This window comes from Pseudogymnoascus destructans (genome assembly GCF_001641265.1).
Source record: "Pseudogymnoascus destructans isolate 20631-21 unplaced genomic scaffold scaffold_20, whole genome shotgun sequence".
Taxonomy (NCBI): Eukaryota; Fungi; Ascomycota; class Leotiomycetes; order Thelebolales; family Thelebolaceae; genus Pseudogymnoascus; species Pseudogymnoascus destructans.
This window is the reverse complement of record NW_020167539.1, coordinates 708,556-736,183: the sequence shown is the minus strand read 5'-3', so window position 1 is coordinate 736,183 and position 27,628 is coordinate 708,556. Positions and strand designations below refer to the sequence as shown.

General features: G+C 50.8%; 9 protein-coding genes across 9 annotated transcripts; 3 read left to right on the top strand and 6 right to left on the bottom strand.

Annotated features, from left to right (window-relative positions):
- The first annotated feature begins 1,642 nt into the window (after positions 1–1,642).
- PEX13 (Peroxisomal membrane protein PAS20) lies at positions 1,643–3,669 on the top strand. The gene is made up of 3 exons (XM_024471118.1): positions 1,643–2,065; positions 2,132–2,662; positions 2,727–3,669. Exons 1-3 carry the CDS (start codon positions 2,005–2,007, stop codon positions 3,458–3,460), a joined length of 1,326 nt encoding a protein of 441 aa, XP_024321479.1. The 5' UTR covers positions 1,643–2,004; the 3' UTR covers positions 3,461–3,669.
- A 167-nt stretch (positions 3,670–3,836) lies between these two features.
- VC83_07548 (uncharacterized protein) lies at positions 3,837–5,190 on the bottom strand (the record flags this gene model as incomplete). The annotated part of the gene is made up of 1 exon (XM_024471117.1): positions 3,837–5,190. Exon 1 carries the CDS (start codon positions 4,989–4,991, stop codon positions 3,837–3,839), a length of 1,155 nt encoding a protein of 384 aa, XP_024321480.1. The 5' UTR covers positions 4,992–5,190.
- A 147-nt stretch (positions 5,191–5,337) lies between these two features.
- Positions 5,338–6,753, bottom strand: VC83_07547 (uncharacterized protein). The gene is made up of 3 exons (XM_024471116.1): positions 6,164–6,753; positions 5,807–6,103; positions 5,338–5,757 (listed from the first exon to the last, which is right to left on the bottom strand). Exons 1-3 carry the CDS (start codon positions 6,397–6,399, stop codon positions 5,508–5,510), a joined length of 783 nt encoding a protein of 260 aa, XP_024321521.1. The 5' UTR covers positions 6,400–6,753; the 3' UTR covers positions 5,338–5,507.
- A 233-nt stretch (positions 6,754–6,986) lies between these two features.
- Positions 6,987–9,345, bottom strand: VC83_07546 (uncharacterized protein; the record flags this gene model as incomplete). The annotated part of the gene is made up of 4 exons (XM_024471115.1): positions 6,987–7,433; positions 7,483–8,034; positions 8,091–8,547; positions 8,600–9,345. The coding sequence occupies 4 exons, from the start codon at positions 9,343–9,345 to the stop codon at positions 6,987–6,989; spliced, it is 2,202 nt and encodes a 733-aa protein (XP_024321522.1).
- Positions 9,346–9,840: 495 nt separating this feature from the next.
- On the bottom strand, positions 9,841–10,161 carry VC83_07545 (uncharacterized protein; the record flags this gene model as incomplete). The annotated part of the gene is made up of 1 exon (XM_024471114.1): positions 9,841–10,161. One exon carries the CDS (start codon positions 10,159–10,161, stop codon positions 9,841–9,843), a length of 321 nt encoding a protein of 106 aa, XP_024321519.1.
- A 691-nt stretch (positions 10,162–10,852) lies between these two features.
- RCO3 (glucose transporter) lies at positions 10,853–14,425 on the top strand. The gene is made up of 3 exons (XM_024471113.1): positions 10,853–11,402; positions 11,460–11,732; positions 11,783–14,425. The coding sequence occupies exons 1-3, from the start codon at positions 11,281–11,283 to the stop codon at positions 13,146–13,148; spliced, it is 1,761 nt and encodes a 586-aa protein (XP_024321520.1). The 5' UTR covers positions 10,853–11,280; the 3' UTR covers positions 13,149–14,425.
- VC83_07543 (uncharacterized protein) lies at positions 14,329–16,787 on the bottom strand (the record flags this gene model as incomplete). Its single annotated transcript, XM_024471112.1, has 2 exons — positions 16,207–16,787; positions 14,329–16,149 (listed from the first exon to the last, which is right to left on the bottom strand). Exons 1-2 carry the CDS (start codon positions 16,534–16,536, stop codon positions 14,329–14,331), a joined length of 2,151 nt encoding a protein of 716 aa, XP_024321413.1. The 5' UTR covers positions 16,537–16,787.
- Positions 16,788–17,341: 554 nt separating this feature from the next.
- VC83_07542 (uncharacterized protein) lies at positions 17,342–19,016 on the bottom strand (the record flags this gene model as incomplete). The annotated part of the gene is made up of 8 exons (XM_024471111.1): positions 17,342–17,390; positions 17,450–17,685; positions 17,754–17,878; positions 17,943–18,177; positions 18,249–18,518; positions 18,574–18,699; positions 18,761–18,920; positions 18,967–19,016. 8 exons carry the CDS (start codon positions 19,014–19,016, stop codon positions 17,342–17,344), a joined length of 1,251 nt encoding a protein of 416 aa, XP_024321518.1.
- Positions 19,017–20,997: 1,981 nt separating this feature from the next.
- Positions 20,998–22,801, top strand: VC83_07541 (uncharacterized protein). The gene is made up of 3 exons (XM_024471110.1): positions 20,998–21,517; positions 22,013–22,296; positions 22,348–22,801. The coding sequence occupies exons 1-3, from the start codon at positions 21,256–21,258 to the stop codon at positions 22,411–22,413; spliced, it is 612 nt and encodes a 203-aa protein (XP_024321410.1). The 5' UTR covers positions 20,998–21,255; the 3' UTR covers positions 22,414–22,801.
- The last annotated feature ends 4,827 nt before the right edge of the window (positions 22,802–27,628 follow it).

Sequence of the window (27,628 nt, the reverse complement as noted above, 5' to 3'; positions counted from 1 at the left end):
GATGTTGGTACTGATCCAGCTTCGCCATGCCGAGTTCGAAATTGTATTTGATGCCGTTACTTAAATTTTGAGACCCATCTAAGGCTGAACTCTGGTGTTGGCTGCCCTTGGTTTTCTGGAATGATATTCCAGATCTGCTTTGCTTTCTGTGATAGGATCTCGCCAGATGTAAAGACTCCCCTTTCTTCAATTAGCTTCTGCCACTTGAAAAGGACTGTCTCTAAGAGTGGCCAAGCTATTGCTCATCGGCGAGAGCCTTCAGTGTTGGTTGAGATGAGTGGCGTACTGTCTAAGCTAGCAAATCGAGCGCTGAGTGATTCAGATACTGTTGATTAATTCGTATGTTATATTTGTCGTAGAACCAGGCGATTAGGGCTTTCTGAGACGGTCGAGGGCGCTGTTGTTGATAGTATGTCCGGAGAGCACGGCGCTGCTCAATTGTCATTGAATTGAGCTTCGTAGGCATTCTGAAGGCTGATCCAGGTGCTATCATAAGTCGATATCCAGGAATAGGGTTCCGATATCGTGGAAATCGGAAATCAGGTCTAAAAACGGACTGTGCAGGAAAATACGAGATATCGTAAATATCGGGTAATCGTATATCGACTTATCGTGAGTTGACTGTATTGATGACACCGCTTCATTGGGATCTCATCTGCTACTTATGATAGAGGGACATGGGATTCCACTCCTTCAGCCTTCAGTGCAGACTGCACCGACTCGCGCTGTACCAACTTGGCAACCAAGTCCGTATATTTAGGATACTTCCCCTTCATATCAATTCCCAACGATGCTCCCCAGCTATAAAAGACCTACAAGTACGCATCCACAGCTGTAAAGCTCGAGCCCACAGCATGCTTACTCGACAGATCTTGGTCGATGGTAGCAAAACACTCCTGAACAGTCAGAAGTGACTTGGCTTTGATAGACTCGTATGCCCGAACAATCTCAAGCTTGGTTTTGCCTAGAAGGTGCTTTTCTGGGACGAGCTGCCGTCATGATGGCAGGAGTCTCGGTGATAGTTTGGCCATCAATCGATACGACTGGGACTTGCATCTTGGGATTGATGTGGCAGAATTCCACGGGGTACCCGGCATGGACCTCCAGTTTATTGATTCGAATTCAATGCCTGCCTCGTTCACTAAACGAGGCAGGCACTGGCATCCCACATTATCCTGAACGACGTGAACGACGTTCAGGATAATGTGGGATGCCAGCGAGCATGCTCCGGATGAGTACCACAGCTTGATGGGTGCCATTTAGGCGGTTGTTATATAAATGATGGGTGAATGTTTTTTGAGGTAGATAATATATAGTTACTCTACTTCCAAACGCTGTAGATGAGCTTTCAGCAAGGCTGCTAAGCTTTCTTCTTCATTCAAGCCATAGTAAATGTGATAATGAACCACGAACAGCTTGTGATGTCACGTGTATTCGATCAGCCCCTTTAACTTATACTTTCGGCTCGGTGAATTAACTAGTCACGTGGATATACAACTTTTTGGTTGGGGATCCCCCACAATTGCAAACAGACCTCGGCCTGTTTGCCAGGCTAACCACATGGGAGATGACTAAGACACCAAACACGTTCTACCGGGGGCGAATCCCGAGGAACTTGGATCTTTTCATCATTATGCTGGTGATATCGTCTTCATCCACGCCTCGAACTTCATTTCTCTTGTATGACTCCAGTAGCGGCCAAGATTACGGCAGCGACATTGAAGCGACAGATACTCGCACAGCGAGCGTCTTGCGAATAAAAGAAGGAGAGAGAAGAGCGGCGCATCTGAATACTTGGTACACTAGGCATCTTCCCCACAAAACACGGCCATCAGCGAACGCCGGCAGGATATTAATCATCTGGCTCGCCACATCACGACATCGCAATATACACCATAGATTACTGCTCGACTACACTGAGCCGTAGATCTAACGGGTATACGTGCAAAGCAGCTATAAGCGCGAGCAAGGCGTAGGGCCGCGGCATCAAACGAAATCGAGGCAATGGCGAGCGCAAGCCCACCGAAGCCATGGGAGCGAGCGGGCGCTGGAGCGGCTACTTCTGGTAAGTTCTGAGACCGACACTTTCATCTTGGGATGCTAAAGGGACTCTGCTAACGCTGTCATTCAGTGATGCCACAATCGTCCGCACCATCGTTACCGGCAGTGGCAACATCAACAGCACTAACCACATCCGCACCGTTAATCCCACAAAGGCCGTCCACACTCGCGTCGACTGTTAACCAGAACGCATCGGCATACTCTCCATACGGACAGAACCGACTCGGCGCCTCGCCATACGGCAGCACCATGGGCGGAATGGGCGGCATGGGCGGTATGTCCTCTTACTCCTCACCCTACTCCCGCATGGGCGGAATGGGAGGGATGGGAGGCTACGGCTCCTCAATGTATGGTGGTGGAATGGGCGGATACGGAATGGGTGGAATGGGCGGCTACGGCGGGATGGGAGGAATGGGAGGCTACGGTATGGGTGGCATGGGAGGGATGGGAATGGACCCCAACGACCCAAATAGCCTCACCCACAGCTTCAGCCAGAGCACACAGGCTACATTCCAGATCATCGAGAGCATAGTCGGTGCATTTGGAGGCTTCGCACAGATGCTCGAGAGCACCTACATGGCAACACACTCTTCTTTCTTTGGTAAGCCCCCCCTACCCCCCCCCTACCCCCCTCCATCCACAACCCCCATTCTAACACTCCCCAGCCATGGTCTCCGTCGCCGAACAATTCGGCAACCTCCGCAACACCCTCGGATCCATCCTCGGGATCTTCACCATCCTCCGCTGGTTCCGCACCCTCATCGCCAAACTAACCGGCCGGCCCCCCCCCGCCGACGCCACCGCCCTCACCCCCGCGGCATTCGCCTCCTTCGAAGGCCGCCCCCTCCCCGACGGCCACCCCTCCCACCCCCCCAAGCTCTCCAAAAAGCCCTTCGTCGTCTTCCTCCTCGCCGCCTTCGGCCTCCCCTACCTAATGGGCAAACTGATCCGCTCCCTCGCCGCCTCCAACGAGGCCGCCGAGCGCGCCCGCCTCCAAGCCCAAGGCGTCCAATTCGGGCCCGACGGCCAGCCGCTGCCGGCTCCGCAGCTCGATCCCGCGCAGCTGGATTACTGCCGTGTGCTGTATGACTTCAAGCCGGAGTCGGGCGCGGCGGTGCAGGGTGTGGATTTGGCGGTTGCGAAGGGCGATTTGGTCGCTGTGCTGAGTAAGAGTGATCCGTTGGGTCAGCCGAGTGAGTGGTGGAGGTGTCGGGCGCGTGATGGGCGGGTGGGGTATTTGCCGGGTGTGTATCTGGGGGAGGCGAGGAAGGCGGGGGTGGGCGCGGTCGTGGCGGGGAAGGGGGCGGAGTCGAGGACGAGCACGATGAGTAGTGTGGGGAATGGGATGAATGGTGGTGAGGGGATTGAGGGGTTCCAGAAGAGCCAATTTTACTCGTAGGGATAGGGTGAGAAGGGGTGAGGTGTGATAGAATTGGGACTGCCGAGTGTATGAAGGGCATAAGACGGGATGGGACTGGCTCTATATATGGGGCTGGGTGGCGTTATATGGGGTTCGGGTTTGGTTATGGGATGGGCATGTGAGATATACTAATTCATATTCGAGAAGTCAGAGGAGATTTTCTATGTATTAAAAAATTCCGAATGATATCCTAGTTTCATGATACACGTGCCTTTCTAAATAATAACCAAGTGAGTGCTCCACGCTCGCGCACAAAGAAGTCCCCCATTCTAGAAACCCATCTGCGCCGGTCTTCTATCTATCCCTCCTCTCTTTGGCCCCAAGATCGTACAATTTTTCAAAACAACACGCCCAATTAATACCCCGCATTCCCACCTCCATAGCCCCCCCTCACAACCCTTACAAACCCTCCCCCTCCCCCCTCACTCCAACTCCTCACCCTCCCATACCCCTCACCCCCCCTCTCCCACCCCCCATACGGACTCCACTCCCCCCCCGCACGCGACCGCCGAAACCTCTCCCTCAGCCCCTCATCAACCTCCCCCGCCGCCCAACCACCATCATACATCCCGCGATACCCCTCCATCGGGCCCCCCACCACACTCGCCCGCCTCCACGCCATCGGATCTCCCATCACCCCCCATGAATCATCGACTCCTCTCGTCGTCCAACCCCACATGCCATGGCCTCTCACACCTCGCCAGAAGCGCTCGTACAACCTTCGTCCGGCCGCTCTCCTAGCCTCTTCTTCGATCCCTCGCTCATGAGCCGCGCGTAGAGCTTCAAGGAGGCGCTCCTCATACGTGCTTTGCTCTACGACTGGCTCCTCAAAGGGAGTACGAGCCTCAAAGGTGGGGCGAGGGGGTTTGTCGACAGTAGTCCTTCCCCTTCCACCACCAGGGCTACCACCCTTGTCTTTCTTCCCATCACCAGCAGCATCCTCCCCCTCCGTCTCCCCCTCCTTCTCCTCCCCCACAACCAAATCCCCCCCCTCATCAAAAGCCGCCTCCCTCCCTGCCGCCACCTCCCCATATCTATCATAAATAGCGCGCCTCTTCGGGTCCGAAAGAATACCATACGCCGCACTGAGGGCTTTGAAGCGTTCCGCAGCGTCCGGGTCGGGGTTTTTATCCGGGTGGGTTAGGAGAGCGAGGCGGTGGTAGGTGGTTTTGATGGTGGAAGGGGGGGCGGTGGGGGGGAGGGAGAGGAGGGTGTAGAGGGCTGTGTGAGGCATTGTTGGGGGTTGAGGGGAGGGGTGAGGGGGTTGTTGGGCTGGATGATGGAAGTGCTGGGTATGCTGGAATGGTTGTTGAAGTGGTTGCTGAACGTATCGAACGCCTCGAACAACAGGAACTGCAAACGTCTCCGTATCGACGACGTATCCGTAATTCGGCCACAACTGCTGCTCGCCCTGCGTCTGCGGCGCTCCGTGATCCTCGTTACAATGTCTGCACCGGTTTGCAGTGAAAGTCGAAGCAGCGGGAGCGCAGAAGAATGTGAAGATGTTCATGATGCCTTCTCTTTCTTTCGTTTCTTTCGTAGTGGTGGTGGGCTGGGGGAGATATGTAGGGTGCGAGATTTTTCCAAGTTTCCGGAGGGATTTGGGAGTTGGACAAAGAGCAGGGCGACGGGCACTTTTTGAGGATGGTGGTACGGGGGGGTGGGCATGGGGACAAGAGAATTTTTTGTTTGTTAGAGGACTTGGGGGGACGGGGACGGGTGTGAGGGAGGACAGGGAGTTGGCAAACAAGGAAACGGGAATGCGGGATGGATACGTGGAATGCGGATATCCCTAATGTAAGATCGTTCAGAATCACACGCAGCTCGCATCGTCAGTGTCCCTGCTGGTACTGTCTGGAGCCTATTATCACTTTGTATATTCATAAGAGTTTTGAATAGAGTAAAGTCCCTTCCTTGATCTCTCTTCTCGCTTTCCGCCACTACAAAACGTAAATGGCCACAAAAGGTAATAGTTACTCAGGGCCCGGCAATGGCCCATTGAGCCCATCGTCATCCTGGGGTTTATCTACGGGTTCTGTTCCTTCTCCCGAAGAGGTAATTGACGGTCTAATGTGTTGAACGCCAACGTCCGTGGGGTATAAGGCGAAAAGGCCGGTGTAGGTTGGATGTTCCTTAACTCCCACAGCTTCTCTCCCGCATCCTCGTAATACGGCGATAATTGCTCCTCCTCCTTCTTAGCCTTCCTCGTCTCCCTCATCTCCTCTGTTGGGAACATGGACCAAATGCCCAGCCCGAGGTTAAATGTGAAAAGAGCGCTGAAGAATTGTTAGTTGTGGAAACGTCAGGTTGGGCGGGGATACATACATTATGAGGATGGTGGATGCAAATGCTCCCTTTGCCATCTCGCAGTTGTGCTTGTTTCCGGACGCCTCAGCGACGCTGCAGCTTTTGGCGATATACCACGCAACTGAGCTCGGGTGCTCTGGGTCGGAATGGTCAGGACCAGCCTGGCCATACGCGCTGAAACTCCAGAGAGCAATGGCAATTATGTCGATTATTATGCTGACAATCGGGATCCACATGTGCATGATAAATAGGACGGCCTTGATAAGCAGAATGAACATTGACAAAACAGATACGACAATGTTGTAGTTGGTGATGCTTGGGAGCAGTCAGCACTCGGGTTCACTCGCAGCACAAGGAGTGGCAGTCCACACTCACAAATTAGACCAAACTAGCGGTGTCGTTGGTATCGGCCGATAGTTTGCGTATGCGTACAAGATCTGGTCCGGACTCGAATTGAAGCCCAGCTCGCCGCCGAGCTTCCATAGCTGAGTACGATAGGCGTCTGGGCTCGCAATACCGAATAGTGTCAACGTAGCGATGGTCCCCGCCAACTCAGCCACCATGAGCCCAGTCATAACCCAAAAGCACCTCCATTTCATAGAGATGAACATTATGGCGAGCGAGCGTGAAAGAGAATCAGGATAGCGACCGGCGATGGGCTGTCGGGCCTACGGACGCCGTGTCGTGATTATTTTGCGACCTTAGTATGCCCCTCGCTCGCTGATGAAGACTCATCAGATGCCGCTGTGGGAATGGACGGCAGCTCGATGGTTGATATCGACGAGAATGATGAACGATTGCGCACACATGGAGGAAAGAGGAAGATGGGGGCGACTGGCCTGGGTTATAGGCCGCAGAGAAATCGAAGTGTGCTGGCACGGGGCTGTAAGCGCCCGGAATGTGGTGACATGCATGCAGCCAATCAGGATGGGGTGTCTTGTGTTGAGGTAGCGCCCGTCTTGGAGGGGAATAGCCAATCATGTGACAGTTCAGCGTCGGTCCGCCGTCACCCGCATTTCCTGGTACTTAGGTACATACACACATATGATAGTCGTACTGTAACTTGGGGTTCGAGTTCACAGGAGATCTACACACCAATACAGTGTCTGATGCCAGAAAAGATCAAATAAATTGTCCAACTTAGCATACATAGCACATTCCATATAGACATCTCCAAACAACCACCAAACACCCGCATTCAAATCTCCCGTTCACGATTCGGCGGATCCTGCACCGGAATCGGCATAGCCACCCCACAATCCTCAATCCACCTTCTATTAATCTTCTCAAACTCACTATACATCGCAACCGTCCCCTCCAGCACGTTCTGCAGATGGAGCTCAGCATCCAGCAGCTCAAACGCATACAGGAACTCGTCCCATTGGGCCCCATAAATCCCATACCCGTGCTTCTCCCCCTCGGCGAAGATGCCGAGGTGCGCGAGCGGCAGGCCTTGCTCAACCATCTTCTTGGCGATGACTTCGTAGTCGATGACGCTGCGCGTGGGTACGATGAGGCGGTCGGCGCCGTCGCGTTCGTAGTTTGCTAGGTCGAGGATGTGGTAGTGGGTGCGGAGGATGGTGAGGGAGAAGGGGTTCTCGTTTTGTCCGAGGAGGGCGAGGAGGCGCTCGAAGTTGCGGTGGGTCTGGAAGGAGGTTTAGTAGATATGGAGAGGATTTGGTGGGAGAACTCACTCCGAGACCCTGCTCGATCCAGTGCCAAAACTGGTCTTGGTATCTGAATGCGCGGCAGCTGAGACCCAGTTGCGTGAGATTCTCCGCCTGGACTATAATACTCCCTATCTCCGCCAGCGTAAAGTCGATATTGTTATTGAGGACCTTCAGGCTTACGAGGGATTTGGCTTGAGCCTCGACGGCAAAGAAGAGGTCGGTTGACAGACCCGAGAACTCAACGGGGTTCAATGAGGGATCCCCAAAATCCCCGCGGATGTCCAGCTCGTCCAGCTCTATCGTGTCGCAGCGGAGGAAGTCCAGGGTTAACTGCTTCTGGAACACGTAGTGCCGCCAGTACCTGTAGGCACGCTCCTTGGCCTCATCGGGCGGCGGGAACGAGATTTTGAATTTCCGAAGCCGGTTTGGACCGGAAAGAATTGGGAGGTAGACGCCGTCGAGGGACTGGCAATCTTTGATTTCAAGACTCTCAATCGAAGCTGGAAATATGGCTCCCATAATGCAGTTGTGCATGGTTGCGTCGGTGCCTATAAGAGACAGATGGGTAACGCCATACTAAGATTCTCATAATGTCAGAAGCGGATATGTACTGGGGATGATGGGTAACTGACCTGTAGGTGGAACCAAGAGCGCTCATACGGCCGTCCATGCTCTCTCTTTTTGTTGTCGTCCATAAATTCATGGGATTTGGAACGGTCGACGTACAACGATTGCACATGCCGGGTATACTTCCCGACCGTCTCAATGATAGGTTGTACATCACGGTCCATCTTAAGAATAAGCTTGAGATTGATGTGGCACTGCGTAGGGAGTTCTTCTGACTCCCTATCCTTTGGATCTCTCGAGATATATTGGCATATGTGTTTCGCCACCGGCTCATTTAATATCCGGTGCGATTGATACAATCTGCCGGTAGTCTTGCTCAGGTAGAACCTATTCCATGCATTAATCATATACTCGTTGTTGTCAAACCCATTGTGGAGCTCAATCTCCAGGACCGTAAGCTTCTTGCAATAGTGGGAAATGGCCGAAAGGAAGGGTTCCACGACTCGGGCGTCGGATTGCCATCTGTGAGCTTGTCAGCATGCGGGAAACCGTTATGGGCTTGCTATTAACCTACTTAAATACCTCGAGGTTTGGCAAATATTTGAGCAACTCAATAATCCTGAGCCACATCAGACAGACTTTGTTGGGATCATATCCAAACATCGCTTCCATTTCTTGCAGGTGACCTTCGGTGCATATCTCTGCATACGCCTTTATTCGTTTTGGAGTTACCGTCGGTAACAATCCCCCCTCCCGGTCTTCGCGGAGGCGTTTTAGGAAGTGGTTGATAGATCTAGCTCGTGACAGGTCACGAACCGACCCAATATCCGTACTTGAGAATAGAGGGTCCTGACAAAATACCAGTTCCTTGATATGCCATGGGTTAATCGCCCCTCTAACGGCATGACCGCTTGCCGCTCGAGCTGCGAGGCCACCGAAATTGGTAAGGAAGTTGTCTAGTCGCCCAACATCTCGTTTATTCTCATAACACCCATCGAACGGGATGTAGAGATTGGTGCAGAAAACTTTGGTAAATGATGCTCCAGTTGTACGATTTAGCAGCCGACATTCCCAGGGATTTAGGGCGATAGCCCACGCGGCATCTCTTTCTTCATCATACTGGGCACGCAAGAAGCCCAAGGCTCGATCGAAAACCGACTCTCTAAACGGGGGACCGCATGGAAGGTTTGCCAATCTGTCAAAAAGTGACGCCTCGATGTTTGTCAGGAGCGTACGTTCCATATACTTAAGTAAATGGGTTACTGCAACCTGGTTACGCGAGTTGACCATATAATTATTTATATTTCGGAAAGGATCCATGGTGAGGGCCGTCGTTAGGGAGAATAAGTGTGAAATTCGACTTCTGTAAATCTACGAACAAAACGAAGATGGCAGAACGAATGTTGCGCATGGCCATGACTGCCATCAAGTAAAATATGAGATCTCCTACTCGTCGCCGCATGCGGCAGTTGAACAGTAAAGACATATCCAAGGACAAAGAGAGAAAATGTCTTCGCAACCGGCGTGCAAAGCAAAAAATGAACAATTACTCCTGAGAGATTGTGCATGCGGAATAAAAATATCTATTCTCACTAGCCTCAGGCTTTGGCCATATACTTTTGAGATCATGAAATGATCGTTGTGGAAACCACAGGAAGATATGCTGCGAGCGCGGTTTTGCAATAATAAGAAGCGGCGCATAATAACCCATTATCCCTTGTCGCTCCAGCATAGACGTAGGAAGGGCATGAGAGACAAAGAAATTGAGATATCCAGCTCTCAGTCATGTGATCTGAGGAACTGGAGTGTGATTCATCAAAAGCATTCCTCTGCGACATGTAGGAAAGTGGAGCCGGAAAGAAGTGGTGGCCGATCATTTTGCTCGCATGGGCGGGATTGGATGAATGGCTTCGCTTGACTAAGTCTGGGGATGTTTGTGGGTAGGGGACTCTGTTTAGGGACGTAGGCTGGTGAGATTTCAGAGAAAATAACAACTTGCATACGGGATATATGGCTATGCTGTGTATGACTGTGCGCAGAGAAGAGATATACTCGGCGTGGCTTCGGCACAACAAGGAAAGAGAGCGAGGTAGGATGAGGATCCAACTTTTCATGGTATATGACCAGTTCAGTCATGCGCCGGAATAGAGGTAGGGGTGCTGTATCCTTGGGATAAGCAATCCTACGTACTGTGCAGCGCTGCTCTGTAGCCCCAGAAAATCCTCATTTCTTCTTTGCCGCACTCACGACACTAGGGGCCGTTATTTTTGGCATAAAGGATGGGTCAGAAGTGACTGCTCATCAGGATAGAGGTTCACTGGCCTGAATGTGAATCGAGGCTGTCCTATCACCTGTCAGTAGCTCATTTCACACAACATGAACATCTAGGGATGGGGAGAGACTTGTCAGACTTGGACGAGGATGGGAGAGTGGTAGAGACCCCAGAAACGCCAAGTGGTGAGGAGAAAGGCAGGGAGCCAACCATAGTGGTTGGAGTTTCCGCCATGGAATGCTCAAAGCAGCCCGGCACGCACGGGATAATTAGGTAGTTTCTGTGTAGTAAAACGGTGGAAATGACATAGAGTAAACAGAGTCGGTGACGGATGCAAAGTGTGTATAGAGGAGAGTCTCTGGGGATGAGTGAAGGGTTGTAATGGTATGGGGATGTCTTATTATAGTAATTATGGTAAGTTAGGACTCTAATATAACGCCCGGTCATTTTATGCCGTGTGCCGGTTCGCTCGCCACATTCCATTAAATTAACGGCCATCTGTGCCCTTGTCCGGCATGCTCCTGGCACCTACGATCCGCTCGCTCCCTTCCTCCCCCCCCGCCAAATAGGCGTCTCGACCGTATTCCCAGAGACCCCCAGTTGTGCTTCAACCACTTCAACCATCAACCCACCTTCTCCTCGCCCCATTCGAAACAATCCAGGCAATCCCACCTGCGACACTATCTCTGGGAATCCCAACTATAAGCCTCGGTCGGTCATCTTCGGACCCTCTACCAGAGACTGCGATACAGCAACCCCGAGTACCCTGCGCGAAGAGAGAACCCTTCGCCTTCGTCAAGTCAGCTCAATGAGACCCTTCGTCGCGAAGTCAAATCTGATGCCCTCGAATTCAAAGACGCCGCTTGTTACGATCGGTACTGCTTCCAGTAACGGCCAATAGGTTGTAGGAGGGAAAAAATCGACACTGGCTACGCTTTGCGCGATACACACGACCAGCCGTTCGACAGGGCATCGCCGCGACAATGGTGGTGTTCGACTTGACAGCATGGCGGAAGCCCGAAAGCGCAGCCGGTTCCCCGGCGCCTGCGATCATGATCGGAGCCTTCGTCGCGTTTGGAGGCATACTGTTTGGATACGATACTGGGTAAGCGCTGTGCGCGAGACTGGCACATGGCACATGGACTGACTTTGGGACGTGTAGCACGATCAGCGGCATCATTGCTATGCGATGGTGGCTCGACCACTTCTCGACGGGCAGTAGGGACAGCGACGGCCTACTTTCTATAACGCCGACACAGTCGTCCGAAATTGTGTCGATACTCAGCGCGGGGACGTTCTTTGGGGCCCTACTCGCCGCCCCGATTGGTGATAGGATAGGGCGTCGGAAATCTCTCATGTTGGCAGTACTGGTCTTCGCATTTGGTGTCGCGATGCAGACAGCCTCAAACACGATTCGCATCTTTGCCGCTGGAAGGTATGCATAGGACGTAGCTCCCCTCTCTTGGCCAAGTTAACACTTTCTAGATTCTTTGCTGGCATGGGCGTTGGAACGATATCCGTGCTTGTCCCATTGTATCAATCCGAGATGGCACCAAAATGGATTCGTGGAGCGTTAGTTTGTTGTTACCAGCTCGCTATTACAGTCGGCCTATTTATCGCCGCAGTCGTGAATTACCTCACCTCAAATCTAGATTCCGCCAACTGCTTTCGGATACCTGTCGCCATACAGCTCCTGTGGGCTGGTATCCTCTTTATCGGCCTGGTTATTCTCCCCGAGACCTCTCGATATCTTATCAAACGGGAGATGCACGCGGCAGCTGCAGCGTCGCTCTCTCGAATTCGGCGTCTTGATATCACTCATCCGGCCTTAATCGAGGAAATAGCAGAGATTGAAGCTAACCATGCCTACGAACTCTCTCTTGGGCCCTCCACCTATCGAGATGTATTCCGCGGCGCGCCTCATCTCGGATTCAGGGTAATGACTGGCTGTGGCCTACAAATGCTCCAACAGCTGAGTGGCTGCAATTTTGTGTTCTACTACGGTACTACATTTTTCAAACGTGCCGGGATCGAGTCGCCATTCACGTACGGCCTCGTGACAACTGTCGTGAACGTCGTCTGCACCGTCCCCGGCATGTTTCTCGTCGAAGCCTGGGGCCGACGCCGCCTTCTCCTGGTCGGCGCTGTCGGAATGGCAGCGTCCCAGCTAATAGTCGCCATAGTCGGCACCGCATTTGGCGCCCAGCCTGACGACCATGTCTGGAATAAAGTCATGATGGCCTTCGTCTGCGTATACATAGCCTTCTTCGCCATGTCCTGGGGCCCTGTCGTCTGGGTTGTCACCTCAGAGATCTACCCCCTCAAAGTCCGCGCAAAGTCCATGTCCATTTCCACCGCCACCAACTGGCTCTTCAACTGGGCCATCGCCTACGCAACACCCCACCTAGTGAACAACGGCCCCGGCTACGCCGACCTCGGCTCCAAAGTTTTCTTCGTCTGGGGCGCCTTCTGCGTCGCATCCTTCTTCTTCGTCTGGTTCCTCGTCTTCGAGACCTCCAAGATCTCGCTCGAGCAGATCGACGAGCTCTACGAGCGCGTCGACCACGCTTGGCACTCAACCTCCTTCCAGCCTAGCTGGAGCTTCCAGGACATCCAGGAGAACGGGGTCGGGCAGGCCAGCAGCGTGAGTCTGGCGGATCGCACGAAGGCGCGACGGCACCAGTTTGAAGATTCGAGCACGATGCTGGGGGAGGTGCATACGCATGATCCAGAGACCGAGCACGGCATCACGCCGACACCTACGCGGAGCAGCCAAGCGACTAGCTCGGCGACAGAGACGGACGAGGATAAGATTATTGCGTCGCTGGGGAATGTGAATTTCACGTTCTAGCTTGGATCATCGGCGCGCTGTTTATACGCTTTCATTGCATTTAACGCTTAATACCCCATGGCCATGTCAGATCACCTCATCCATCTATCATCATCAACATTTACCGCCGCGTTTGTCATCACCACATATCTTCACTCCGACTACCATCCACATATCTATCTGTCCAGCTTTCATTCAGCGCGGCGCCAGTATATCTCATCATCTAACGGTCATTTATCGTCATATATTATTCTTTATTTTCGGGTGTTTTTGGAGGGAGTTTAAGGGGGTTTGATGGGGTTATGGACCTCGGGAGGCGGGTTGGGTCAGCTTCCTCGTGTTGTTCATGTTAGGCGCTGTTATCGGGTCGGGGATATGAATCGGACGAATGGGTCGCGGTAGGAGCGGTGTTATGTGGTGTGTTGTGACCCCTAATGGGAGGGGACAAGGGATAATTTGTCTATAGGGAGGGGTGTGATAATATAGTCAAATCTGGCTATATACAACAGACTCATTGATATCGTCTACTGTTATTTTACACCTTCTCTGCACAATCAGCCTTGCTTGTTTACGTCTCTTAGCGATCAAACCTCTGCCACTCCAGCTATCTTCGCACAGCCTTGCCCAGGCTTTCCCACCATAGACCGACAGGCCACAGTTGCAACTCGAGAATTCGACGACATTGCCTTCAAATTCCGAGGTCTAATAACTGCGAATGTCGACGACAACAGCCGCTGGCTGATGTCGTCGGAGCGGGTGGTAATGACAAGCTGGTGTGGTGACGAGCAGCCGGTGTGGAACCGAGAAGACGGAGTGGCGTCAAGAAAGCTCGCATGGTGGCCATAAACCAGCTTGGAGTTCACAAGTGAGCTGACCATCTGGTGTTGGTGTTGTCGTTGTCGTTGTTAACAGAGGGTCGTAGGTCGGAAGTTCGGAAACTATTTGTGAACCAGGTCACCTAGGTTTATGTACAGGGGTCTCTCGGAGGCAGTGTCTTGACGTTCTCTCCAACAGCTTGCTGGCAGGATTATGTACCGTACGTTGTATAAGCCTTTTTCATTTCTCCTTTTATACCAACCATCGAATTCCTCTCCGACTTCAGCTGCCATCAATATGTCCACTATGTGCCCTTGGATGATGGCTTCATATAACACACACAAGCGCCACCAAGTATCCAAAAATAAATCATTAACCTCACCCCCTACCCGCTCCAAGTTAACCACACAAACAACGACCCCGCTACCCACAGCACCCTCCATACGCTCTCCGCAAACTCCCTCCCTATCCTCCCCAGCGGCGTCCCCTCCTTCACCGCCCTCTCACTCCCAAACTCCCTACCCGCCTTCCCCTTCTCCTTCTCATCCCCATCCTCTTCCCAGGCAGGCGGCGCATACCGGCCCTGCGCCTGCACCGCCGGCAACCCGTAGCCCACGGCTGGACTCACACTACGCGTTCTCGCCGCTGCACTCCGCGGCGCAAGATGGCCGCTGAGTGTGCTCGAGGTGCTGCTCGTCAAGGAGTCTGATGACCTGTGTACCTCAGCCTCGCGCTTCGAGGTCGGGAGTAGCGGACTGTCCCCTTTCGACGGCGCGGAGAAGGAAAATACTGATGGTGGCAAGGTTGGCGGAAGGCCCATAGTCTGTGTCAGGACGGCGCGCGCGAGGAGGGCAGAGATGGTGATGATGAATAGGAAAATGTAGCGGATGAAGATCGAGATCTGGTTCGGGAGAAGACAGAGGTGAGTCTCGATCGTCGGTGCAGCAACATCGTTCACTGCGCCATGACCGCCTCCTTTTGTCCCCAAGGGGCGTCCGTCAGGGCCAATAGGGTTCCAGAGACTAGCCATAAGGAACCCAGGTTGGCGGACGCCCATACACCACGATGCACTCTTGACCGTGATTTCCCTCACGCGGCCAATAATCCCAACGCCCGAATTCACCTCGTCATGCACCAACTCGCAGTAGTCGTGGTCATCGCCACTGAAGACGTGCTGCACGTTTCCAATCGTCTTCAGCAGACGCGCAGAGTCGGTCTGCGATAGCACGTTCTGATACTGGTAGCCGCGCGATACGGAGATCGCGTTGCGGTGGTCGGGGATGACGGGGCCGAGCTGCCCCTTGGGCGGCGTGGCAGGGGGCCAGTGTTCGCGCTGCGGGCCGCAGGGTGTGCCGGGCTCGCGGTATAGCGGGACGTGGGTGAGGAGGATTGTGGGGAAGTCGTTGCTGTTCCCCTCCCCTGGGTCAAGGGGCAGGAAATCGCTCTCCTTCAGCACTAGGCCATCCGTATCGTGAATCGTCCTCGGGTGCCTAAGCTCCTCCGGTTCGCCTCGTATGTATCGGAGTTCCCGCGCTGTGGCACGGCGCTTGCGTGCCTGCACGCCAGCCAGGAACTCCTCTACCGGTGCGTAAACGTCCCGGTTGTCGACCTCGCTCTTATCAGCCCCCGCGCTCAGGCTCACACTGTCTATGCTGACGAAGGTGTGGTTGGCTATAATATCCACACGGTTCGCCTCCCCGAAAAACGCCTCGAATCGATCTCGCACTGGCATCTTGATCTTCGCCCCGAAGCCCAGATCATGGTTCCCCGGCAGACTCGCGATGATCTTGCGGCCCCGCTGTCCGGGGCTCGCCTGCGAGGTTGGGTTCCCCAGGTTAAATAGGCTGAAGAAGATCTTTCCAAAGCGCTCGTATTCCTGCATCCAAAAGTACTCGCCGTAGTTCTTCTTCCAGTATCCTACCAGCGCTGCTTCGTCCTTTGCACGCTGTTTTGTCTGCCACTCTGGGTCCTCCGTATCTCCCCGCATCGTCGCCCATTCCCTGCCCCCATCGAAGAGGTCGCCGAGGAAGAATATAGTGTCTGGCTGCAATTTAAGCTGCAGGTTCGTATATGAGCGTCTCAGGTAGTTATCCGCATGGAGCTCCGTAAACGTCGACAGCGGCCACGGCCGCCCTGTATATGTGTGCGGGTCGACAAGTTGCGGATCCGCGAGGAAAACAAGGTGGTGAGGCGTCGCAGCTTGAGGCTATCCAATAATTAGCATTAATCCCAGTTATAGTATCGCACCGCGGAAAGAACCCACCCATCTCTCCCAGTTCTCCCATCTGCACTGTTTAATCGCACTATGGAACGCCCACCGCTCCCCCCACAGCAACAACAGAAACCAGACAACAATAAACCCATTCGGCACATTCACGAAGCTGCGCAGTGTCAGCCGCCGCGCGGCCCGCCGTGCATTCCGGAGTGTGGTGGGAAGCTGTGCTATAGCTTTGCGAGGTTTGTCCAGGGTCCTAAGTGCCAGGAGAGCGAGATGAGTCGGAAGCACATTGACGATACGCGACACCATTGACGGAGGCTCTATAAAGTGGTTGCGCGAGGAGCGCGTCCGGAGGTGGTTGTAGTTGTTGCTCATGGCGCTATCTGCTCGCCATGCCTGTGGACCCAGCCTCGGAGCCGTGGGTGTAGGCTGGTGAGGGTTCGAGAAGAGGACAACGACGGTGTCAGTGACGTACAGTACAGTCTTGCGCGGCTCAATTCGTCCAGCGGGTTTCGTGAAGGAATAGATATATTATAGTAAAGACAGGTATCCAGGAAACAGTTGGAACAGAATTGAACGAAGCAAAGAAAAATGGACGAGGGTAATATTGCTGTTCTCGATTCGGGGGCCTGGGCAGGTCCGCGACAAGGCTGTCGACCCGTTTAGGTTTAATTGACTATCATGCATTTTATTTATATCGCAGTACGGAGTAATTCAATAGACAACCCCTAATGTGGAGACATTAGACCACTTTAGTTGGGAGAACAGTTGCGTAATAAATGCGGAATGGCTCCCAATATGTCAAGCCGCCACGCGGCCTCCACTTTCCGGATGCAGTAATAGAACTGTCATAGCCAAACAAAATTTTACACCCAAAATCATGAATTTTGTAACTAAATAGTTGTTGAGATATTTAGTTACAAAATTCATGATTTTGGGTGTAAAATGCGGTGGGCAACTCGCTTGGGTGGGCAACTCGCATGTGAAATACGTTACATAGCTATAATTCACGTTTGTAGTTCGTAATATTGCATTTATGAATATTCCACGCGCATTCTTAGTAGCTGTAGGAAGTCTGGCGTTCATAAGGAAAGTACGGGTCGTCACATCTGATAATGGTATTGCGCCGTCCAGGCGCTGGTATTCAAAAGAAAAAAATCTATTTGAGATACAGTCCCCCTTAGAAGATCCAAGTAAACGATTCAGCCACGTCGAATGTAGCCGATTGTCTGTGTGGAAAATTAGCACCAATCCAATCGAGATACGCGGAAAAGGAAAGTAAGCATACCGTATATCTGCGGATGTCGAGCCAACCAGAATCTTGAACTCGCCCTCCTCAGCAATCCAGGCCTTGAGGCGTGTATCGTAATATCCAACCGAGAGCTTATCCAGCGTGAGAACGACATCCTTCGTCTCACCTGCCTCCAGGAAGACCTTGTCGAACACAGCCAGCTCCTTCTCCGGACGCACCAGTCGCGACTTAACGTCGTGGACGTTGCCCTGTACGACTTCCGCGCCGTCGACCTTACCCGAGTTGGTGATCGGTGCAGATGGTCCACCTTGTCCTCCTCCTTCTTGTACCCGATGCGCACACCTCCAGGGCCATGTGTGCAGCCGATGGCCATCTGATTCAACAAGGGGCGGATCTCGTTGGTGAGTTCCCACATCAGCTCGTACGTGCGGCCTGTCTCAAGTTCAATCTTAACGACGACATCTTCTGAGCCATCGAACATGGTCTCGCCTTTGCTCAGTCCAGTCCCCTACATCCGCCAGTAGCTTACCGTCAATGTACAGACGTCCGGGGCCAACGCTGAAGAAACTGAACTTGTGCTTCCCAGTGTCTTGGGCGTAAGCTTTGCCCTGACATAGGCAGACCAGACATTCCCGACCTCCGTAGGCGCAGAGTCCCACAGCATAAGAGCCGTGCTTGTTCTTGTTTGGACAACCGTTTGGCTCCCCCTCAAATTTGTCGCCGGTGTAGAACTCAATGGTAACACCTCCTTCGCCAGTAAGGGCCTTGCAGAACGGTGTCGCCAAGAGGGTCCATTTGTAGATATCGCAGCCCAAAGCATATGTGACGTCCTTACTCGACTCTCTTTGAATGCTCCATAGGGGATTCCCTTTTGCTGAAGCCCATTAATATAAGATGCCGCGAGTTTCCCCGTCAGAAGAGGGTCTTCTGAGAATGATTCAAAATTACGGCCGCCGAAAGGGCCTCTGTGCAGGCATACTGTTGGCGCGAGGAGGACGTGTGCAGAGCGAGCCTTGGTTTCCTCTCCTAGGTGCTGCCCAACCTCATAGAGTAACTTTGTGTCCCAAGTCGCTGCCAGGGAGACACCACAGGGAAACAGTGCAGCCTATGTATTAGTCAGCTATAATCCTTCCCGACCAGATATAATGATGCATTCTCACTCTTGTGCCGGCCTTGAAGACTGCCCCGCAGGCTCCGTTTGGTCCGTCACTAGTCTTGATATTGGCAATGCCCTTGTTAGGGATTGCAACAGTCCTCCAGTGATCTGCGGCTCTCAACAGCGAGATCTTCGAGTTGGTTAGCTTTGTCGAACATATTTAGAGAACAACTCATGGAAACGCCACTCACCTGTTCCACCAGTGACAACGTAGCAGCCTTGGCCCGAGCATTTTCTTTTGACACGCCGAGATTTGCAATCTTAAATCCCTTCACAGCTTCGATAGACGACAGCTCGGACGCCGGCGTGCTGGCCGTTCTATGACTTGACGGCGAATGGACTTCGCAGCCTCTGGCAGTAGTAGCAATGGAATGGAAGGTCAACTCAGTCGGTCAACTCAGTCGTCACCTCTACGACCGGCGCCGGGAGATCCACAGTTTCCGTCATTATTCCTGAGGCTGATTTTTCGATTAATACAGCCACAAAGCCAGATTTTTACGTAGGATGGAGGCGCTGTTGTCAATAAACGAACGACTTTGCATATGTTGAATTTAGAAGTAAGGCACCATGAACACAGAGAGACGTTGATGGTAAAGAAACAGCGAGACGGTTCCCAATTGTCATATATAGCAGATCTGAAAGAGGTATCAAGAGGTTTTAATCAGCTGCCTCCGGTGCTGATATATCTCAAACCTAATGGTTCTAAACGGGATTTAAGTGGTTTCCTTCCGCCGCTATAGCCACCATACCCATGCATCTGACGGTTGAACATGGTCTGTGATGGAAAGTGCAACCTGCCAGCTAAGTGACGGTGAGGCTGACGAGAGGTCAGCAAGTGCAGGGTGGCAGGAAGAGGCCATGGCTCGATTCAAAGGCGCCTGCCTGCAATCAATTGGCTAAATCTGGTTTGCTATAGCCCATGCATCAGCCGAATCGGTGCAGGCGGACCGCCTCAGCGATGAAGCTCAAAGAATGTGGGGAGTTTTGAGAAAGTTGGGGTGGAAGGGGCAAGCTAGGATGTTTTGGACTTGATTGAGATTTCTCATCGTGGGCGATGGGGAAGAAGGGCCCAGTTATGCCGGCTGGCGGCATACAGCAGCTGGGCACAAGTGCCAGTAAGTTACCCGTTCTCATTGGAGCGAGAGTTGGATAGTCATACTCGGGTTACTGCCCGAGCGACCGATCTAGACATGCATGTCCCGGCTCTTCCAAAACTTATATCCTATCGCTCTCATAGGATAGTTTTCTGTGTAGCGCCCGCTGTGGTGCAAAAAGTGTGCGTTAGAGGGGTTCTGGTCTCTGGAATGATGGGGGGTTTTTTGCCGAACCCACGAGTCTGTGAGGCCTGGATGTACTCGTGATTTGTATGTAAGAGTTCATGCTGGAGAGGGTAGCATCGATGCTAGGGCCTGTGGAACGGACACGATGCATCCGAGAAGCGCACATGAGTGCTACGCACACACACCCACAGAATTAAACTTCAGCAACCCCATACTGTAGGTAAGTACATAGAAGTTGCACTGCACCGCCTGGTCGTGTCAAAGGAGGCACGCCAGCCGAAGGCTCTTTGTGACGAGGACATACATATGCGCAATGTATCAACGCAGCCCCATGAACCTGCCATTGTAGTCTGCTCGGGAATCACAAGACGTAGTCCTGACTATTGGGGAGTTGATCTCTCCTTTGTCCGGTAGGCCGTCTACCAGCGCTATAGATGAATGCAGCATATGTCGGTATGGGCGTGGATGGCACCACAGGAGAGCAGTTCTGGAATGGCCACGGCTCATGAGTCTCAGATGATGGAGATAACTATAAAGAAAGGTCAAATGTTTCCTCCTTTGGACGCTTGCAGTGAAAGCTGTATACAGCATAAACGCTGCGCCGCAGTCCATTCTTGCCCTGCATTCTTGCCCTGGATCTCCTCATTCCATGTTATAATATCGAGGCAGGAATGTCACTGCCTTTTTGCCAATGCTGGAGCTGCTTAGGTCTGCCGTGGTCCTCAGTCTTCGTGCCTCGTGCTCGTGCCTCGTGCCTCGTGCTTCCCGTCTCGCTCTCCCGCCTTCAATATAATATCAGTTCCAAATTCCCATTTCCTTGTTGGATTGTTGGGTTTGTTGGACTGTTTTCGCCAGGTGGACAACCCCGAGAGGTTCCCGTTAATATCGAGGACCAAAACGATCTAGATTGTGGAGGGAGTATAAAGGAAGGGAAGTTGGAGTTCATTTCCCACCCGCCGATGCGACTCTACCACCCACCAAAATACTCGAGTACGGTGGCACGCACGGCCAACTCTGCATAAAAAGGTACGTACCTATCAACCCCAACCTATCACTGGCTAGCTCTTAACTTTCCCAAAAAAACTTCCTCTTCCCTGTCTCCACGTGACTGATTATCCCAATCTACTTTCCATTGAGCCACTGCGGTTTCTTCGTCTATTAAAGCGAAGCAAATGTCGACAGAGAACGCGAGGGTCGTCTGTCATTGATTGCTTTGACCCGGGATCTCTCGGCCACTTCCTGGTCGCCCACGTTGCGGATTGCGCAATTAACATCCAAAACCCCCATCCTGCTCTCCACGCCAACCACAGCAAAGAAAATCATATCTCAGGACGTCTCGCCTCGATGTACTCACAGGCATCCATCCATCCATACATCCACCGAGCATATCTCTATCCACAGGCACTATGGCGGCCGCAGGGCCGAGCGGGCGGGAGGAGGACATAAGCCCCAGTCGCTCATACGCCATGGAATCGCATGAGCTCGCGCGCTATCGATCGCACTACAGCGATGTGACGTCTGCTCACCACCGGGCCAGCTCGCGCGCCCGTTCTCGACAGTCTCTGGACTCGCCACAGGGCCTGGCGCGCGTGCCCTTCGAGGTGAAGAAGTTCTGGGGGAGGCAGATCAGTGTTATCGTCGACCAGGCCCATAATCGAGATCATCTAGGTACGGAAACCCTCTACTCCCCGCTATTTCACTGTTTCTCTTTTTCTGTCTCGTCTCGGATCTGTCTCTTGGGTGTTCAGTGCACGCAAGGGTGTTATCCGCTGGCCGGGATTAAGATGTCTCGCCGCTTTTGCTTTTTTATTTTCCAAGGTACTGTTGGATGGCGGAGAAGCAACTTCCGCAGGCTCAATGTTGATCATTGAACTCGTGCAACCCAGCACGCAACGAATGACGACGCCTCAATACGGCCCTGCCATGCGCACTTCACTTCATCCGCGCTTCAATCTCGTGGTAAATGTTGCTTATTGGCCAAGCCGCGACATGTCTCGGATAGGATAGCTCTTCCATGTGGCCGTGCTCGATCTCTATCCTATTCTTGCTGTATTCCAATATACGTTTATATTTCCTCATCATTTCTCAGATCCCTCTGTTTCAGATTCATTTCCGTCTTAGCATGTACTCAAGGAGATGAGCTAGGCTAATCCGCTTTTGCAGCTCTCGAGCGTACGTTCCTCGGCTACCTCAGGACATCCCAGGCTCTATCCATGCTTGGCGTTATCATCTCACAGCTTTTCACTCTCCAGAAGAGCACATCGCCCGATCCGCATATCGGGTACTTCGTCACCGGGAAGCCGCTCGGGGCTATCTGTCAGGGCGCGGCGATGCTGACACTAATGCTGGGGACGTTCCGGTGGTGGAAGCAGCAAAATGCCATCACTCGAGGTAAGGCTCTGGCTGGGGGTTTCGAGATCACACTGATAGGTTTGTTGGTTCTGCTGGTAAGTCCATTCCTAATTCGGCCAGAGGAGTTGCTTACGCCTTGGGATCAGTTGTGCATCGTCTTATTCGGCATCCTTGTGGCGATTGAGATAAGAGATAGTAGGAGGGGGCGCTGAACATAACTACGCCTTGGATACGTCCAGGCAGCTGAGCCTCGGTCTCTACAAGGCAAAACTGAGGGGTATGTGTGCCTTAACCTACAGGAGACGCAAGTTTGCCCTATATCTCACCAGTGACTGTGGCCCATATAAATATCCATGGTGAGAGTGCTTAACCTGCGAATACCCAGGTGTGCACAAGTCCATAAGCTGATACGGAGAAGATTAAGCTTGTATAATCTGGAAGCGATAATAATGGACGGGTTAACCAAGCAGCCCGACGAGGAGAATATGGATTGGATACTGATGATAATAATGAGATTGGATATAATCGGGGAGTGTTGTTGAAGCAAAGGTAACAATATAGTACATATCATGTAGACTACAAAATGACACATCAATCACTATTTCACAAGGCTACACTACAGATGCACGAGATACCCATCTCATGCGAACTCCCCAATGCTCCCATGCTACGCTACAGCAGCGCTACTCCTAATCAATGGGACCACCTGTTCGCTTCGCTCCGCTGTGAGCGAAGCGAACAGGCCTGGTGCTGTCTATCCCAAGTTAGGAGGAGGTGGTTCATGTATGTACAGTACATATAACAGGAGTAGTGGCGAAGTGCATCCAGAGAAATCAAATTGGCCACATGCCATAACGTGGTCCATATGCGAGTGAAACACCCAAGCGAGTGAAACACCCCAACTACGACAACACGACAAAATGCCAATAAAATCAACTACAACACTAGAATATCAACTACATGCAATAAAATCATCGTCTGTAAGCACTTCTATAGGCATATTGTGCCCTACGTTGCCACATGTTCCACATCGCCGTTCCCTCACTTTAGTCCTCTTTGCACGACCTGCACCCTAGCGTGCTTCCTCTACTACTTGCTATTCACATCCCTTTGGTCGACAATAGCTTGTCCTTCAAATATAGCAAGTCTGCCTTCTTCTTGGATACGAGTTCTCTTTGCTCTACGACGCTTGCTTATAGTTGTGTTTGCCTCTTATAGTACTTCAACTCGTGCTCGTAGTAATACAACTTCGTGCATCATTTTCCTTGTCCCCTTTGCAAAATGATCGATTGCTTCAAACATTGCTAATGGAGACCTGTTTTGATGATACGCAATTCGGTTTTTAATATACTGCGACTTAGAGATGCTTCAACTAGGTTGTTTGGTGTCTTTAAAACCCAAGGTGCTTGTATGTTAATAGCCAGCCCCCTTAGGTGGTGTTGGAGTCCGTAACTGAACATTTAGTTTTAACAAAACACATTCTACATCTAACGGGACAAGCCCTGCTCTGCGAAACCCCCCTTTGATATTACTTTCTGTCATAATCCCTGAAAGGCCTTAACAAATGCTAGGATAAAGTCATCCTTTGTAATATGTGTAATATTAGCTTGTATAAGATTCTCAATTTGTCGCCTATATGCTTGTTTAAGTGGACCAAAACAGCTAACGTCAAGAAGCTAGAGTATATGAGCAAATGAGGCGGCATACATAGTGTGATAATGTTGTTATCCTTGTAGTAAAGCCCAAAATCCACTAACTAGTGACTTTCATGACTGTCTAACACAAAGATGTCATACTGACATTCGTTGCACTCAGTTTGCTATCAAACTCAAGAGCAAACTTAGAAATCTCCTCCTCAAACCTACAAGTCACCATACATATCTTGGCTTATCACACCAACAACATTGAACAAGTTATTAAGAAAATATCCTCCTTAAGGGGGTGGGCCAATACTACCACATGGCATATCTCTACCAACTAGAGGCCTAGGAACATGAACGATAGCTCTAGAAGCTTCTACAACCCTCTATGATTCATTACACGTCATCGCTCCTTAGTTACCCACAAGATTGGTTAAGTTATGACATAATTTGTCTATAGGTACTCTGACCTTGGACCTCCTTTTCACTTCCTATAGGCTAGGAACCCAAGAGATGGTTCTATGGGATTCTCTTACGTTCACTACATGATTAGCAAGCTAGTTGTGGGTCGCACTTGATTTCTAATACATTTACCAAGCCTGGTTAGTCATGGAAAGTCATGGAAAATGAGAGAACTACACTCCTTTGGCATAAATAGGATTGCCCTTTCCTTAAGAAAGGGCAAGCAGACAATACAGTAAATCGACTAGCACATACTTCTACGTCTTTTCCAAGCTTCCAAGCATTGATCTTGTTATTCTCTGTTTTTGAAAAGTCAGTGAGGTGCTAACCTCTGACTTACCCCTGAGTTCTCAGACTCAACATTTGTTGCAACTTGTCTAGACCACTTCACCACATCATACACCTGATTGCTGCGTTGTGGAATAGTCTAAGCTACAACCCTTTGGCTCTGTTTCCTAAGACAGTGTGTTGTCTTAGTAAATTCATCCCTTCCTTGGGTGGCTAGATTCTCATATCTGGTGCACCCACCATTACAAAAGAGGCGATATGCACTAGAAGTTTGAGATTTTGTATGCTTATTGAAATGCTAAATCCATTAAAGCCCTATCTCATTTGTATCTAACCATTTTGAGATGTTGTAATAACCTAATTACAAGGTACTATATCATCTTGATACCATGATGCAAGGTGAAATTTACCTACAACAACAATGGTAGGACGCACCATCCTATTAAACTAACACCCTATATTACTATAACCCATTCCTAACCTCTAGGCTGTGCCATTTTTGCTCAACTATGTCTTTTAGATGTTGTAACCATAGTGCCTATAGACATAATCCCTATTATAAACCTAGTTTCATCGAAATTGAAGATGTCTGACTCTATAATGCTATATTTTGCAATTATATTCTGTACAAGTAAAAACCAGCTATAAATAAGCTTAGGATCCTTGCACTAGGCCCTTTAGTAGTCATATTTCTAAAAACGGCACATCTATAGCTGTGGTTGTTGCTTTATAAAGTTTTCCGCCTAGTAGGTGCTAACCTTTAGCACATTACACTCTGTAAGTAGTCTACTAGCCATTTCTTCTACACTACTAAGCCTTAGTGCAGATTGTGAATCTAAGTTAAGAATGTATTAGATAAATGGAGCAATTTAGCAACTGAATTACTGTCACACTTTTAGCATGTGACAGTAACTAGGGCCCCTACCCCTCTAGTCCTAAATTAGTGCTAGACTCTCTAGGCTAAGAAATTGCCATATATGGCAATATCTAATTGAAGGTGCCTATACCCTACCATCACTACTATACCTATTGACGCTAACGATTAGCAGGGCTGAAATGGCAGATTTACTACCTGCCACCCTTAATGAGGCACTTAGAAGCCCTCCTCGTCAAGGCTAAAGACTAGCGCTAGGCGTTAGCACATAAGGAAGATGAGGGCGGGATGAGAGGGAGGTGCTCCTACTATTGCTGCTCGTCGTAGCAACAGCCTAGGCAGCAACAATGTATCGTCACTGCCTAATTGAGTAGCAGTAGCAGCAGCAGGTGCTACAAGTGGTTTAGCTAGTGTTCATTTATGAACACTAGTCGTTATGCCTAGGGGACCTACCCCTAGGTAATGCGTAGCGCCTGTTCTAGTTCATAGAACAGGAACTACATCAGCTGATTCCCCTGCTCTATATCAAGGAGGTGACTTGGCAGAGCCATCTAGCACCGACTACAGAGACTGCTTGTAATGGTGGGTGCACCAGATGTGAGAATCTAGCCACCAACGAAGGGATGATTTTACTAAGACAACACACTGTCTTAGGAAACAGAGCCAAAGGGTCGTAGCTTAGACTATTCCACAACGCAGCAATCAGGTGTATGATATAGTGGAGTGGTTTAGACAAGTTGTAACAAATGTTGAGTCTGAGAACTCAGGGATAAGTCAGAGGTTAGCACCTCACTGACTTGTCAGAATCAAGGAATAACAAGATCAATGCTTGGAAGCTTGGAAAAGTCATAGAAGTATGTGCTAGTCGATTTACTGTATTGTCTGCTTGCCCTCTCTTAAGGAAAGAGCAATCTGTTACGACGGAACAAGAAGGCTGGCCAACTACAGGACAGGAAGGAGGGAGGTCGCATGAGACCGGCCCTGGTACCTGGAGGGGCAGCGGGGAATAGTAGTTCCGAAAGTATCACGTGACGGACTCGCAGGATGATGAGAAGAGTCCTAAGAGTCCAGGACTCCGAGGACTCGAGTGAGTTCCCAGGAGTCCACTAGGCACGTGACGGACTCGCAGGATGATGAGAAGAATCCTAAGAGTCCAGGACTCCGAGGACTCGAGTGAGTTCCCAGGAGTCCACTAGGCACGACGCCACTATATAAGTAGATAGTTAGTTCTTAGATAGGAGCTTCGTGCTCAACTCAATACAGTATTTGTTATATACTAGTAACGTGTTACTTGAAGCCTTTGTGTCTGATCCCCTGCCTCCTCTGATAAGTAAACCTTTACGCAAGAGAACCTCTGTGTCTTCTATCGTTTAGAAGTCAGCGTTACACAATCCTATTTATGCTAAAGGAGTGTAGTTCTCTCATTTTCCAAGACTTTCCATGACTAACCAGGCTTGGTAGCTGTAGTGAACATAAGAGAATCCCATAGAACCATCTCTTAGGTTCCTAGCCTATAGGAAGTGAAAGGAGGTCCAAGGTCAGAGTACCCCTATAGACAAATTATGTCATAACTTAACCAATCTTGTAGGTAACTAAGGAGCGATGACGTGTAATGAATCATAGAGGGTTGTAAAAGCTTTTGGAGCTATCGTTCATGTTCCTAGGCCTCTAGTTGATAGAGATATGTCATGTGTAGTATTAGCCCAGTAACTAAGGAGTGATGTCATGTAATGAATCATAGAGGGTTGTAGAGATATGCTATGTGGTCATATTGGCCCAGTAACTAAGGAGCGATGACATGTAATGAATCATAGAGGGTTGTAGCAATCGTTGAGTAGTATTGCTCTTGTTGTTGGTGTGATAAGCCAAAATATGTATAGTGACTTATAGGTTTAAGGAGGAGATTTCTAAGTTTGTTCTTGAGTTTGATAGCAAACTGAGTGCAACGAATGTCAGTATGACAATATTCTCAGATGGTCATATATCAACTTTGGAGGAAATCCACATAAGAAACGCTAAATTACAGTTTAACAAGGTCAAACAGCAGAAAGTATGGCAGTTCAACAGAAGAAATCTCTCTTTCAAGTTATGTTCTAGGGTGTAATGAGTTCTGAAATCTCTGTCTCACGCCTGTCACTATCATAGATCCCTAAGAGCATTAAA